General features: G+C 38.9%; 1 protein-coding gene across 1 annotated transcript; it reads right to left on the bottom strand.

Annotated features, from left to right (window-relative positions):
* Window positions 1–2979: 2979 nt before the first annotated feature.
* Window positions 2980–6306, bottom strand: edn1 (endothelin 1). Its single transcript, XM_031295802.2, has 5 exons — window positions 5900–6306; window positions 5457–5604; window positions 4907–5056; window positions 4558–4662; window positions 2980–3994 (listed from the first exon to the last, which is right to left on the bottom strand). The coding sequence occupies exons 1-5, from the start codon at window positions 5958–5960 to the stop codon at window positions 3856–3858; spliced, it is 603 nt and encodes a 200-aa protein (XP_031151662.1). The 5' UTR covers window positions 5961–6306; the 3' UTR covers window positions 2980–3855.
* Window positions 6307–15662: the final 9356 nt, after the last annotated feature.

Raw genomic sequence — 15662 nt, 5'->3', positions numbered from 1 at the left:
TCTACTTAAATAAAAAATCCAAATACTTCTGGTCTAAAACATGCTGTTTAACACCTTTACATCAGGCATCATATGAATAAACCTGAGAGAGACTACTTCCATGAGCAGGAGGTTTGTTTGGCTGCAAAGAATTATTGTACACTGCACTTGTATCGTGGGATTAAGTCCAGTTGAACACATTCTTGCGTGTCATCTAAACTGTCTCTTCAGTCCCGACTGTCTCCTGCAGCAGGAAAGTCTAAAAATTGTTGTGCAAACAAAAAGTAGGTCTTCCATGGAACACAGGAGGACACAACAAGAGTTTCTTTCAAAAAGCCTGAGGCACAGAATCCACCATGGATTTGTTTGCTAAATGGGCTGGATACAGTAGATAAGACTTTTCAACCAATTTGTATTAGATTGTTCTCCACTGCCAGATCAAGCAGCTCTGTGATGAGTGATGGGAGCGAGTTCTAGGCGCACCAATGTTTGAACTGAACCGAAGAACAATTTGTATGACATTCTTCATAATTACAGCTGAGATATGGAGGAATAATATGACAGATTGATGCAACACATTCACGCTGCTTTAATCTCTGCTTTGCAAAGTTCTTAAAAAGTGCGTGTGATGGTACACATAACTTTAAAGAACAAACTACTTCAATTGTAACTCAAAGAGTTTAAGGTGATTCTTATTTTCTAAACCATGCTTACCGGGTGAGTTTTATTCAGGGATTTGTTTGGTAGAAATGGTTTTGCTATCCACTGATGTCCATGTTTGCTCGTGATCTTTACATTTTCACATAAATTATAGGATTAATGTACATGACATGTTCATCTATGGGCTATTTAAAAACTAATTTTACTATCTCAGAAATGCCCTTCTTAGCTCCTGCAAATTGGGCATATTTATGATGCAGGGTTTTCTTATCGAGCAGCAAAATTACCTGGATGAGTGATTTACTCATATGAAATTAAGATGATTTATGAGCCGAGATTAAATTTAAGATATCTGAAGAAGTTCCAGGAGGTTTGGTTTAATTTAAAGAGAAAAACAGACGCAAAGGTCCCTGGAGGACGATGGGTAAAGGGTAGTCTATGTCCACGACGTTCCACTTTCGGGTTTGCTCCGGTGCAGCTGGAAATTCCACCGGATGTCACTTTTTTTGGCCGGATGTCCGTTACCTTCTGCTTTTTTTTGTCTTTTTCTCCGGTGGATTTATGAGGACTATGGTTAACTGCTCCTCAGATCTCTGCGGTATATCCAGACAGCTAACTAGACTATCTGGTCAATCTGAGTTTTCTGTTGCACGACTAAAACAACTTTTGAACGTACACACGTTCCACCAAAACAAGTTCCTTCCTGAGGCTATTTTGCAGAGGCACCGGGGCTCCGTCCCGCGCTTAGCAATGCCCAAGACGATTGTAATTGGTTTAACGAAATGCCAATAAACCAGAGCACGTTTTTCGCCCATCTCGGAATGCTGTGTGGACTAGCAAGACCCTCTTCCTTAGCGCTGTGGAGGAAGGTCTGGCAAGGCGAGACTATAGGTAAAGGGTGACCCAGCAGCTGTAAATGATGGCCTATCTGCAATAATCATCAGAGTTGAATGGAGAGGTAAAGGCAGGTAGTTGTAAGGCTTTGTTGAATTTAGCTGAGTCACAAAAGTTGGAAAAGCTCAGGTTGTAAGGTGGTAGATATCTAAAAAACGAAGGAGATCATTACAGAGCTGAAAACAAACAACGTGCTGGATGAGTCTTTGAAATCTAAGCTGCTGAAAAAAAACCTACTTTCAGCTGATTTTGAAATTGCAGTGTATACTCTGGTTTGGCACGTAGATGAAAGGGCAGGGTTAGTGTATTTTTTTTATTGCTCTTTGCCTCGTAGTCTTCCACATCAACACTATCTTGTTAACACATCAGAGTCTGTCTCTCTATCCTGTCTCTTTTCCTTTGTCTCATGCGTTGCTCTTTCACTTTTGCTTTTTGCACTTTACCAACTTAAAATTGTCTAACGCTGAACCCAGACTACCTTTGTTACACCTCACACACCCACAGCAGTAAGCAGTAATTGCCTGCAGGCCAGGTAGCCCATACGGCTGAAAGACTATAATGTACAATAGTGATGGCTATTTTGCTTATATGTTAATATAATTGTCGCATTCAACAGTTGTTTATTCATGTAGCTATAGACTGAAAGAGCTAAGAGGAACTTGCAAAACGTAGCAAACTTGCCACTCACACAGGGTGAACGACACTGACGCTATGCGCTCTAATGTTAGTAGTAAGTAACATCCAGGGTTTTCCCTATTAGGCCGTTTGGGCACCACTTAAGCCGAATGAATGTAAAATCAGTGTGAGCATCAAAACAAACTAAATTACTTTTCTCAGATCTAATGATTGTAGTTGGTCCCCAGTGGACTTCTTTAGCAAGTTTTGTTTTTAAGCTTTTTGAATGTTATTTATTTATGGTCTCTTCTGGCTTTTCCAACATTTTAGATACAGATATGGAAAAAATAATGGTTTAAATTATGTGAAATTGCATTTTTCTTTTGTGAAAAATGTAACATTTTCTTAAGGGAGGACCCCCTAAACTCCCGCAGAATATATGTATGCACCTAAGTCTTCCAAACCGAGGAAAAACACTGATATTGTTTTTATATAGTAGGGGGAGGGGTTATGTCAGGATGACTCCAGTGCATCATTGTACCATAATTTTAGCCCATCCAAATAATCCTGGACACATAAATGGTGAAAAACAGTTTAACAGTCTTAACTCCACAATTCAGTACTACACAGTTTACAGTCTTCTCGCATGTTTTCAACAAGTGTTTTCTAACATGTATAATGTGAAATAAATCACTGCTTTTGCACTAGCCGGACTTTAAGACATTGCTTTTCTCAGGTCAGTAATCTATTTTTTAGCTTTAAAGATCTAATTCATTGCACATACAATACAGCACAGCATATGAAACAATAATGATGAAAGAGTTGTTTTTTAAAAAGTGTCAAAATTTATTTGTTTGGCCAAAATTTGGCACCTTGGTGACAAAACATTTCATAGAAATGACAAACCCAAACATGCGAGGGACCAATATGGCCATCAATTTACAATGTGTAAAAATAATAAATAAATAGAACACATACATAACGCATTCAGTGAAATATAATTAAATTATTACAAATAAAAAGAAATCCACGATAACTTCAGCATGACAAATTCCCAGCAGCTCCTGTACTGCATAGCTACAATAACCTGACATACAGGAGACGATCTGTTACGTAACGTGCAGTAAATAGTTTCAGTCAGTGAAAAAGTGTCCTGCGTAAAGCAATGACTCAAGGCACACATCCCTTCTATGTAGGCATAACAGTCTGTTTTTGCAACGGAATAATGGCATTTTGAAATATAATAAGCAGAACTGCCTTCATCTATATACGACAGTGATTTTATTTTCTGTAACGAGAGGATTTATGTGAAATCCTTCCAGTAATGTCCAGTTTTTGAAATGCTATTTGGTGTCTGTTTTCTTTTAGACCAAACGGTCTGACCGTGACATCTACAAGATCAATGAATGTCCTTGATTTTGCAGACCGAGGCCAAGTCCTCTGTTCAGCTTATCTTCTTTCATCTGTACTCCCTGTATTGTCTCTGACCTCGTTCATCTGTCTCATGATGCTCAACTGTTGAGTCGAGTTGTAAATGCTCTCTGCTCTGACACTGCAGCCACAAAGTCAACATAGAGTACGTTTGCCGGACCCAATCAGGCTCTCTGTTGCTTTCCAAAGGGCTCCCCACTGGCTTTAGAGAAAGGCTTACAGTATCAAACCCTTTCCTCCTCTGTTTTGACAAGGTGCGGAGGTTATCTGTCGTCTTTAGGAGGCTGGTCTCTCGCCCTCCCATGCTCTCGCCCTGTGGCGCTGTCTCACCCTCCACTTCTCAAGCAGCAGACGGGTTTTTAAGGCAGCCCTTATAGCTAGAGGTGACACCCGTTTCTTGTTGCTGTTCCTCATCCTGCACACAAAGACAGTAAACAATCAGACATCAGAACCATTGATCGCTCAGGTTATGTAAAAGGTCACTCCCATTTAAACCCATAAGCACGCCAAGGGTCATGCATATTTAGCAGAATGAAGTTTACTTTTCCAATTATTAATGTGTCAGCAAGTGCAGACGTATGGCGCCACAAACTTTAAGAGGTGTTTGAGTTTGAAAAATGATGGCACAGAAGTGTAGCTGTGGCAGAGAGGAACTCTTATTACCCATAGGCCTATTACTCTCACGGTTAAAGTGATGCATTGAATTCCATAAAATCTTACAGGTTTTATGGAATTCATTATGGTGCTCATTTATCATGATATATGGGGAATTCCTTGCTTGAGGGTTAATCTCGAAATTCCACATGCCGACTGTTTTTATCTCTCAGGCTCACCATACAAAATAATATAGCCTACTCTGAGATATTTTGCCCTATACAAAACACATCGGCTTTGTCTGTGGTTATAATTACAACGTTCATTTATTTTGCAAATACACTGAGGTATTCAGCCTCCTTCAGAGTGAGCGCGTTGTCTTACCTCTTAATCGTGCCCGTGTCGGCTGCCAGCTTTTGTTTGCACTGCGCCTCAGCACAAGCATCGCCCTCGGCAGAGGGGATCACCGTGTCTGGCGATGGTTCATACCTGCGAGCACAGAAAAACACACGATGAGAAGCCGGATCACATTTCATTTATTCATCTCACAGTTTCGACGCATTCAGACTGCATTCAAGACTCGAAACTTGTTCTCACATGCGGTGGAAACACGCACAAAAACGATGGACTTAGGCGGTTTCTAGTAGGCAAATATGATAAATGTTTGTCTTATTGTTGTCATTGCCTGTTCACGAGATGTTTTGGAAGCTGTATGAAATGAAAATTGACATACCTGAGGTGGTTTTCCAGCCGGCAGAAGTTTCTACATGTGTTGTCGTTTTGGCGGAAACACTGGCAGCGATGTCCGTTGCTGGTTGCCATGGAGTCCGCGACCGCGCGCCTAGTTCTGGGAGCGTTGCCCAGTCCGTATGAGACCAAGCGCCTGGAATGAACACAGACACAGTTCCAATCAATCAGCTGAAATAATGGTCAGAACATTTCACGTTAAACACTTAATAACGTAACGTTATGCATGACGGTTTAAGCGTTTAAGTCTGAGTGTTTAACTTTTGAAAGTAAAAGTATCTTGAAAGTAGCCTACCCCAGGCGAAATGTAGCCTACTTTATTTTCAGTTACGTTACACCCGCCACAAAAACAGCAAGAGTCCAATTCCTCTAAATTGCTATGTTAGCCTACTGTTTGTTCATTCGTAAAAAAAAAAAACTGAAAAATTGTCTATCCAATATTTCGAATAAACTTTTTAGCAGAAAATAAAATGTTCCATTCTCTACTCGGGCTGCTGGAGAAAAGTAAGCTATTTATTCTTGTAATGTTGACTTACTCAGGTGTGTTGACCCAAATGATGTCCAGGTGGCAGAAGTAGACGCACTCCTTGTCCATGAAAGTGTTGCAGGAGCAGCGTTTGGTCCGCACATGGAGCCGCTGGGTGTCGATGGAGGCAGTTGTCTCTCCGGCTGGCGCTGATAGCACTGGAAATAAATCATCATTATCAAAACAGTGCATATTAACCTGAAGTTATATGTCAGGAGAATGCATAAAACAAAGGACGTGTTATCAGCACAATTGCAGGCAGCAAAAGTTTGCTCAATAGACCTATGGTTCACATTTTAGACAATACACATCACAATAATTAAAGTAGCCTAATTCAGATATAACTTATATTATGTAGCCTAACTAAAATGTAGGCCTATTAGTGTTAATGCACAGGTTATAACGTTCAAATGAGTAGTTTGTCTTTTGGAGAAAAAATACGCAAAAAGTTACCTGTGCACAAAATCCAGGAGTGCATCACTGACAACACGGAAATCAAAATGTACATGTCCATTTCTCCGAGCTCTTCTAAAACAAAATATCGCTCAAGAAAATTAATAATCCTCCCGAAGTGGGAAAAAAATAAGCATCCAATGTATCACTCCTTTGCAAAATGTTTCGGTGGTCGTCCTCAGAGATTGAAGCAGGAGTGCAGATGCGTCAAACTGGACTCTCTCTGTCAATGTGGCCCCACAAGTGCAGCCCTTTGACTTTATACAAGTGCTTCCCACCTCCCCTCCTCCTCCTGCAGTGCCGTACAGTTTTGTCCTTTGGCTTGTACCCAAACAATGCTGTTTGTTAGTAGTCGGCCGCTGATAAGCAGCCGTGCAGACCAAGCTGAGGATTTTGAGATGGCTTGTTTCCGAGTTGGTGGATGGGGGAGCCGCCGACTGATTATGCGACCTGCGCCTTGCTCTTGTTGGACTCTGCGGATGAGTTGCACTTCTGAGTCAGCAGGTGGCAGTCAATCGACAGGACTAATGTCTCCGTTTTTTATGGAGAGCACTAAAGCACTGCTGAGGCAACACACTGGCTGAGGTATAATGTAGCCTAAGATTCATGGGCATTATTTTATATCATGTAGCCTGTATTATAAAGCATAAGTCTAGAAACTATAGATAATAAGTATAGTGTAACTTGACATAAGTATGACTCAGAAGTGAAATTACTTATTTTTCTTGCTGAAAACTCAAGTAAAATTGAGTGAAGTAGCTTACATGGAGGACTTTATTAATCACAATTTCGAAATCACAGTGATACAGCAGTCCAGCAGTCATATGCTTTTTAAATTTATTTTTTGAATCCTGTTAAGGTTGGAAACTTATTTTGCATCTTGGATTAGTCCAGGGATACCAAACTCCTCCATTTAAAATAACAACGGAGATTAGTGAGGAGGTAGGTAAAAAATAAACAATTGAAAGCCATACATGAGAATTAAATACAACATGAGCATAGAGACAGAACTAAAACAATGGGCTATATTATAAGTACAAAATCTATTGAATACATTAAACAATTATAGTGCCCACTCAGTAATAAATTGTGCATTCTTTATGTAAGACAAATAAAAAGCAGAGTCCACTCAATAATAGGGACAGTGTGAAACCCTGATTGTAAGTGTTCAAACATCAAAATACCGTGTCCACTAATCATTCTCAAATTTAGAGATGCTGTCCAACATGCCGACAAGTTTTCATTATAAAGCTTACTCACAGTTAGTTTTCGTCAGTTGTGGTAGAAGTACTCAGATAAACAATACAATACAACTAAAAGCATTACTCATATGATGACATAATCATCTGCTCTGGGTTTATTTAATTCTATTTTTCGTTTTTACAACAATAGCACTACTTCTAATTAGACATTTCAGCCCATTCTAAAGCAGCTATCTTGTCACATATTGAAGTTTTTCACTTTGAGAGCCAGTCAACTCTGTATACTGCTGCAGACAAAGCAGTTGCCTGGTAGAGGGGGATTTTGGCCTTTGCATGAAAAATCTAATTTTAATACACCTTATTCTCTGTCCCTAAGAATATATTATTATAGGGTTTAAACTTCCATTAGACACTGCTAGAGATTAAACATTTCAGTAGGTGGATACAGTGTATTATTAATTCTATCATCAATATTGCTTGAAATGCAGATTTCTTTATATATAAAAATCAATATTTATAGTCTAGGCTATAATCTTTTGTCCTGATTGTGTGTAGTATTACATCCTCCCATTGCAGCGAATCTAAGGTCCTGTTGGCGCTGCACCTTGTGCTCCACCGTGTTTTGTTTTTTAAATTGATGAATGATTACCCAAAGTACAAACTACTCTCCAAACTGGCTGTTTATCTAATAGTTTCCCTCCACCACCAAATGTAATCAACTGTGGAAACCGAGGGGTACTTCATTTCCCTAAATCACACTTTGCTGTGTGTGTGTGTGTGTGTGTGTGTGTGTGTGTGTGTGTGTGTGTGTGTGTGTGTGTGTGTGTGTGTGTGTGTGTGTGTGTGTGTGTGTGTGTGTGTGTGCGCGTGCGTGCGTGCTCAAGTGGGAAAATCTTAGGTAAAGTTTCCTGACATGCTGCAGCTCTGAGGCCTCTAATCAGAGGCTGTTGTTAGAGTTTCCACTGGCCAGGGGAACAGCTTGTGCTAATGGCAGGAGGAGACAGAAACAACCCAGCAGAGTAGCATTAGCAGGACACTCAAGTGTAGCTTGAATCATGCAGCTGCTGTGATGTTGTGTAACATTAGATTTTTGTGTTGTTGATCTTGTGGGCTCTTCTTCACATCAGCCTTTATTTAGTTTTCTCAGCAATGGCAGATAATGACCTCTAGAGGTCTCTGTTTGCTTTGCTATAGCTTCCACCGGCTGGTTTCAGTCAGCCATGCTGGAGGAGGGGTTAAAATGATCAGTACTGTGGATGGATGAGTCACCTTCTGAATGGGGTGGATCACGGAGGATATCATTGTAAAGCCTCTTTGAGATGAGCGATAAGACTGTTTTAGCCAGGTGTACATAATTAACTGGCGTGTGTGTGTGTGTGTGTGTGTGTGTGTGTGTGTGTGTGTGTGTGTGTGTGTGTGTGTTTGTTAAGGGCTGCAACTAACGATTATTTTCATAGTTGACTAATGGGTTGATTATTTTATTATTTATCTTATTATTATTTATATTATTTTATATTAATCAATCGGTTGTTTGGTCTTAAAAAAAAGTCAGAAAATGGGGGAAAATGTCGATCAGTGTTTTCTAAAGCCCGGGATGACGTTGTCAAATGGCTTGTTTTATCCACAACTAAAGATATTTAGTTTACTGTCACAGAGGAGTGAAGAAACTATTAAAAAATATTCACAATTAAAAAAGCTGGATGAGAGAATTGTTACTTTTTTTCTTCATTAATAATGTCTCAAACCGATTAATCGATTATCAACAAGTTGGCGATTAATTTAATAGTTGACAACTAGTCAATTATTGGATTCATGTTTGCAGCTCTAGTGTGTGTTTGATGCCAGTAGCAGCATGTAGGTTGGCCATGCCCTGCAGCAGGGAGAGACTCAAAGATCACATAGTGCTGAGGTTTTAGATTTACTGTCTAAGAACTCTCTCTCTCTCTCTCTCTCTCTCTCTCTCTCTCTCTCTCTCTCTCTCTCTGCAGCTTGTATTTACGTTCACAAAAGTGCTCGTTTTGCCACTGACAGGCTCAGATTAATATTCTAAGTGTCTGACAACATTATGGAAAGGACTTCTAAGGAGGTCGACCTTTCTGTCAAAAAGTAAGCATTCGCTAAAGCCACCAGACTCCATGTAAATAAACAGTAATTTTAGCAACGTAAAATACACTTCCTTCAAAGTCGACAGAATCAAAATAAAACTGTGAAAAGCCCTTTTGGGTCGTCTTTCCACTTCACCAACCATCACAACTCTAGTGTTGGTTGAAATAAACATAGTTTACCGATTTACATGTGAAAATATGTTGGCTCTATACACGCTAAAAGTATTGTTTTTTAAATGGAGTCTGGTGGGTTTAGCACTTGCGATCTCTGGTTAAACAAAAAGCTCTTAAAGAGGTTTTAAAAAGGCCTTTCTCTGTAGGTATCCTTTCCATAATGTTGTCAGACATTTAGAATAATAAGCCTCTGTGGAAAAAAAAAAACACTTTTAGTTGACCAAATTTAGTTGACCAAATTGACGATTGACTTCAGCAGCGCTTTTAACACAATCCAACCCCACCTTCTGGTGAGAAAATTGGTGCATTTGGGAGTAAATCCCCAATTGATCTCATGGATTTATGACTTCTTGATAAACCGCAGTCAGCAAGTCAGATTTAACTCATGTATATCATCCTCAAAAACTATAAACACAGGGGCACCACAAGGGTGCGTTCTGTCACCTATTTTATATACATTGTACACCAATAACTGTCAAGCATCCTCTTCAGCCCACACTTATTTTAAATACGCTGACGACACAGCACTGGTTGGCTTTTTAAAATCTGAAAATTCTTCTGTGAATGAATTCCAGAGGGAATTACAGGGTTTTACTCAGTGGTGTTCTGATAATTTCCTTGAAATAAATGTGAAGAAAACAAAAGAGATGGTCATAGATTTTAACAAAAATAGAATTACAGCCCCCCCCTCTAAGATCAATGGTGAACTAGTAGAGAGAGTCTCAACCTACAAATATCTGGGAGTTGAAATTGACTCTAAATTAACTTTTAATGTATGTGCACTGAATAAAACTAAGAAAATGCACCAGCGGATGTTTTTCCTTAGGAAACTAAACACTTTTAGATTAGACAGACACATCCTTGTAATGTTTTACAAAAGTATCCTCCAGAGTGTTCTGTCTTTTGGCCTTATCTGTGTGTTTGGTAACATGCATGTTAAGGACCAAAAGAGATTGCAGCGATTGATCAAGATGGCCAGTAGGATCATCGGAATTGACCAGGTGTCGGCAGCTCAGTTGTACAATGAGCTTATCTTAAAAAAGACTGACCAAATCCTTAATGACCCTACTCACCCTCTTCACCATAAATTTATGAGAAGCACTAGGTCAACTGGTAGAATTTTACAACAGAGAATTAGAACAGAAAGGTACAATAAATCATTTGTGCCTACAGCGATCAGACTGTATAATGACCAAGGACATCACAGGCACTTTAATTCCGCACTGGCACTTTAACTGGATGGCAGATCTTAATTTTTCTTATTATTTTTAAAATGTTTAGCTACCTGATGATAATTTTATAGTTTTTTTTTTCTTTTCGTATCGTAAATGTCAGGCGTCGGATTGTCTTTGTCTTTTTTGTAGTATTGTTTATTTTTTTTTGTATTGTTATTGTTGATTTCTGTCATTGTCATTTCTGTAGTATTATACATGCTTATTGGCTTGTCTGTGGTGTCTATATGTTTAGAGAATATGTTGTAACAAGGACGCGTAATAAATGACCACATGAATTTCCCCTTGTGGGATAATAAAGTTTACCTTGACCTTGACCTTGATGCATTTGCTCCATAGGGTTGATTGCAGCACAGTCTGTGTCCCTAACACTAATGTATCGATTTACTATTCTGGGTCATGACTAACTTTAATGCGGATGCAAATGGTTTTCACATGAAAAAACAATTTTACTAATACTTTACTATACAAATGTGAACTGAGTCAGCATAACTTAAGTTTGAGTTGAATATTTACAGTTCTTATAGTAAATGATGAGAGAGATAAACAGAAATTAACTTTTCAATTTTATTGACTCAGGTATCAGATGTTTATATGCACTGAATGTGGGTGAACCGGAGCACCCGGAGGAAACCCTGAGAGCTCCAGTCCTACCTCCTATCCAGGTAACCTCCTGCTTCACTGGCCCCTGTCCCTCCATCACGAAGGGCGGAGGCCAGTGGACGAGGTGGAGACATGGATATAAGGCAGGACTGGAGCTCTTTATGGCATTAATTTTGAAGGAAAAAAAACACTTCTTTCCTTCAAGGTGAATACTATGTTTAAGATGATGTTTTTTTATATTAATTAAATGTGGGAAAAACACTCGGAGCGCCCGGAGAAAACCCTAACATAGCATACACAATATATTTTACCTACATAACACCATCCCTATTTCCACATTTGCAGATATTGGCGATGGCTTTACCCACGGATGAGAAGAACCTGCTGATTCTGCTACACTCTTTTGATGACTTCATCAGGTGATCTTTGACAAAGGAGGCGATACAGTTATCCAGTGCTGGCTCACCTGTATTCATGGAGACCAGGATGTTTTCTGTATAGCCCCACTTCTTACGCAGGTCTTGGAAAATGGCCTTATCAAGGGTTTTCAAAGTTTTTGTGGTGATCTCAAAATCGACACCCTCGACTTCTGCCCATGTTTTTTCAATCAGACGGTTAACGATGTCCTCGCTTTTTGCAACGGTGCAGTCCAATTTTGCCTTCTTGAATGTCCGTGAAACCAGCTTATGCACGATTATCGCGATGGACACTTTCTTTGCTGTTGCATCCTCACCTGCCTCTGGTGACTGTGTTGGTGTGATGTGTGTTGGTGACAGCGACCCATTTTCAAATCGGTCTAGAGCTTGTTGACTGTGGCCACTGACCCTAGTGTTCAGCCACCATCTCAGCAGTCCCATGAAACTCCACATTTTGTTCTGTATGTCAGCATCAATGTCTGGACGTAACTGAGGAACTGGCCTGCGAAATGCCTTTTTGTTAATTGGTCTTAAGATAGTCTTGCGCACTATCCCAGGTGAGAAGTGAGTGGAGAGAAGGTCATGAAGTGCCTGTATGAATATCCAATCTTTACCAGTGGAAAACTTCTTGATCCGCTGTAACAGTTTATCTTCTTTTCCAGCCTGTGTTTTTTTACCTTGCGGTGGCTGAAGCAGAGAGTCAATATCCTCTAGGACTGACGGCATTGACTGCCCGCTTCCAACTTTGGAATCCTGGTGGAATTTGGCCTTCAGTTGCACCAGCATACGATATATCCACATTTTGACAAAGTTCTTTGCAAAAAAGGTGTTGATCTGGATCCTTATTTCTTCCATAGACGGTTCACGCTTCTCCTTCTCTTCTGCAGCATCTGTCTTGTCCAAACTCTTGGCAATTGACTGAGCAATGTATTTTGCAAAACTTGAAATCTCCTGAGAGCTTTCAGATTTCAGTTGCTCATACTCTAGGTCTGGCACTTCATCCAAGAGAGGTTCCATTATCTTACACATCTCCTCACTAAGTATAGCTTCGACAGCTGTAGCTATTGCGGTCTCAGAGCTGTCCTTTGATGAGACTTCCGGGGTTTCTAGTTCAATAGTTGTAACTGGTGACTGAGCGCTGTCATCATCCGTCTCCACATCTTCCAAAATTATGCCGCGGTAGGAGGCGGTCAGATTTTGTCTCTGCCTACGTGGTCGAGGTGTGCACAAGATTTTTATCTTGGATGTAAATGACTTCAACATTTTGCAGGCATGACTAACCATAGCATTTAGTCTGTGTGGAGGAGTGACATGCTGCATTATTTCAGGCTCTCCAGTGCGCTCAGTAGAGGAGAGGGCAGAATTGACATTTTCGGCAACCTCTTTAGCGACCAAGTTTGTCAAGCCTTTTGAGCTGACGCACGGAGTGTCTAAAACCTTGCCAAAACACTGAGAGAGCATGTTGCCCATACTGAACCGAACACTCTTTTCAGTCACGACTACATTTGTGCTCTTAGCCTTCAACAAGGCTGCTGACACCGATCTTATTATTTCCAAAATTAGTTCTGCCAACAATATTTCAGTGGCAATGTCAGGGGTGCCTAATTTCAACAAGCTCCATTGTTCCATTGTAATCCTTCCAAAAAAGGATTCAATTGCTGGAAGAACAGTATCTACGTTAAGCTCCGGCATTTCCTCAGCTCGTGGTTTTTCAGGTGTAGACATGATGATTCTTGCTGTATTTTTAATCTTTTATTTTCGATGCGATGTATTGGTCCGTAATATGCTAGCACGCTGCTCGGGTCTCGCTCACGTAGTGTTTCCAGTAGGAATTCCCTGTAAGAATGAAGACAAGTTGAATGATCCTTGTATGATAAAGAGAATAGTGCCAAAGCCATCAAAGACATTCTAGAATCTGATGTCACATCAAAGGATTCAGATACAGGATCAAGGGAACTGATTGTTCCATAAGCCCCACCCACCCAAACAATGCCTGCTGCTTAGCCACCGTTGCTAGGCACTGGCAGAACCCTCTGGCAGGTTTCAATAATAATAATAATAATAATAATAATAATAATAATAATAATAATATTTTTTTTTGGATTTAAAACGTAAGACAGTAGTGAAAAATGTCCATTCAAGTTTTTCAGAGTTCAAGTAACATCTTGTTTTGTTGGACCAACAGTCCAAAACCTAAAAGTTTTCAGTTCACAATACAGTTTTTCTCAATTGTATGTATACACACAAAAAATGAAATTATGCACACAACTCTGAAAATTAGAAGCTTTCTTTAAATCCTAAAATTTAAAGAAGAAAAAGGAAACAATTTATACAAAATTTTATACATTTGAATAATGTAACCAGATGTGTTGAGTGATGAGGCCACTTTGCACCCCCTCACCAACAAGGACAGTTCATACCCCTGCACGGTTTCCTGCCTACAGCCTCAACACTGACTTACTTGCTTTGTCGGTGTAAAGAATTTGTGGTATTCCTCGTGGTATTAAATTGGTTGGGAAATGATTTATTTGTGTTGGGATTTATGGTCTTAATTTCATGCTTTAGCTATAGGTGGTAATTGCTGTTATCGTTGACATATTTCAGGATTCGCTGTTTTTTTTATTCCGCTCTGCCCTGCCTTGTAAGGATTTAATAAATGAAACTTGAAACAAAATTTTAAAGAAAATGATTTGTAAAATCGTATTGTTGCGTAAGAAGAAACTTAAAATGTGAATAAGAAGCATGCAATAATAATTCTATGAGATCACAGTGGATATACAAATGCACAATGAAATACCATTCTTTTGTTGCGGAAAGTTGTATAAAGAGGACTATGGAATATATTTCTGGAATATTTTATTCGTAATATGTCAAATCAATAAAAATGTGAACATGAAATATATGTTTTTGATATTTGTGAGACATGACGTCATGGAATTGCAATGAACAAGCAATGCCAAAGTAAAGTAGGCTGGGGAAATCAGATGAGTATAAATGTTACTCCAGGTTTTCCCAAATGGGTTTTCCTGACTGTAATCACAGAATGTCACATGTTAAATTCTGAAATAAGTGTATAAGAAATAAAAAATAAATAAATATAAAACACAAGGTAAATAAAAAAGGGATTGGTAGATTATGTAATAACAAAAATCATCCCAACTTAATATGCTTTTATATTTTTTATAATAACTCCATATAAATGTTTAAATCTTTTATATATCTTATTATAAGCTTTAAAGACACTAGGCCTGTATTTTTCCTCTATGGAGAATGTATGAAGGGACTCGAAGGTTCTTTCTGTCTAGCTGGAGCAAGGCCAGAAAGATGGTTTTGTTAATACTGTTTTTCAGTAGCAATCATGGCATGATATATGGCTGTGAGAGTGACGTACTGTATGTATGTTGGCTACACAATCTGTGCCTGCTTTTCTCTCTGGTTACACCATTTTCATCTTATGCCTGTCCAATGCATTGTATTAAAGTTGCTTATAAGATTGACATTGTTGCCTGATTGACATATTTTTCATCTGATGGAATATCCCTTTCACTATTCTATGACTTTTTAAATTGCTTTTTCTTATGACATACTATATTAGGACTTTTTCTATTACAGTTGATATACCATGACTTTTTATGACGTACTATAATATGACTTTTTATGACATACTTTACTATGACTTTTTATGACATACTATACTATGACTTTTTGCGAGATACTATACCATGACTTTTTATGATATACTATACTACTGACTGACTTTTCTTGACGTACTATATGATGACTTTTTTCGACATACTATACTATGACTTTTTTATGACCTTTTTCGACATACTATACTATGACTTTTTTATGACTTTTTTCGACATACTACACTAGGACTTTTTTTGAGATACTATACTTTATTACGAATTTTTTTTAAATGCTATGACTTTTTTCGACATACTATACTTTGACTTTTTTTGATATACTATAATATGACTTTTTTCAACATGCTAAACTATGACTTTTTCATCACTTTTATTGACATACTA

The sequence above is a fragment of the Sander lucioperca genome, chromosome 14 (assembly GCF_008315115.2).
Source record: "Sander lucioperca isolate FBNREF2018 chromosome 14, SLUC_FBN_1.2, whole genome shotgun sequence".
NCBI classification, from domain to species: Eukaryota; Metazoa; Chordata; class Actinopteri; order Perciformes; family Percidae; genus Sander; species Sander lucioperca.
The sequence above is the reverse complement of the archived record's forward strand: the minus strand, read 5'-3'. Positions and strand labels throughout refer to the sequence as shown.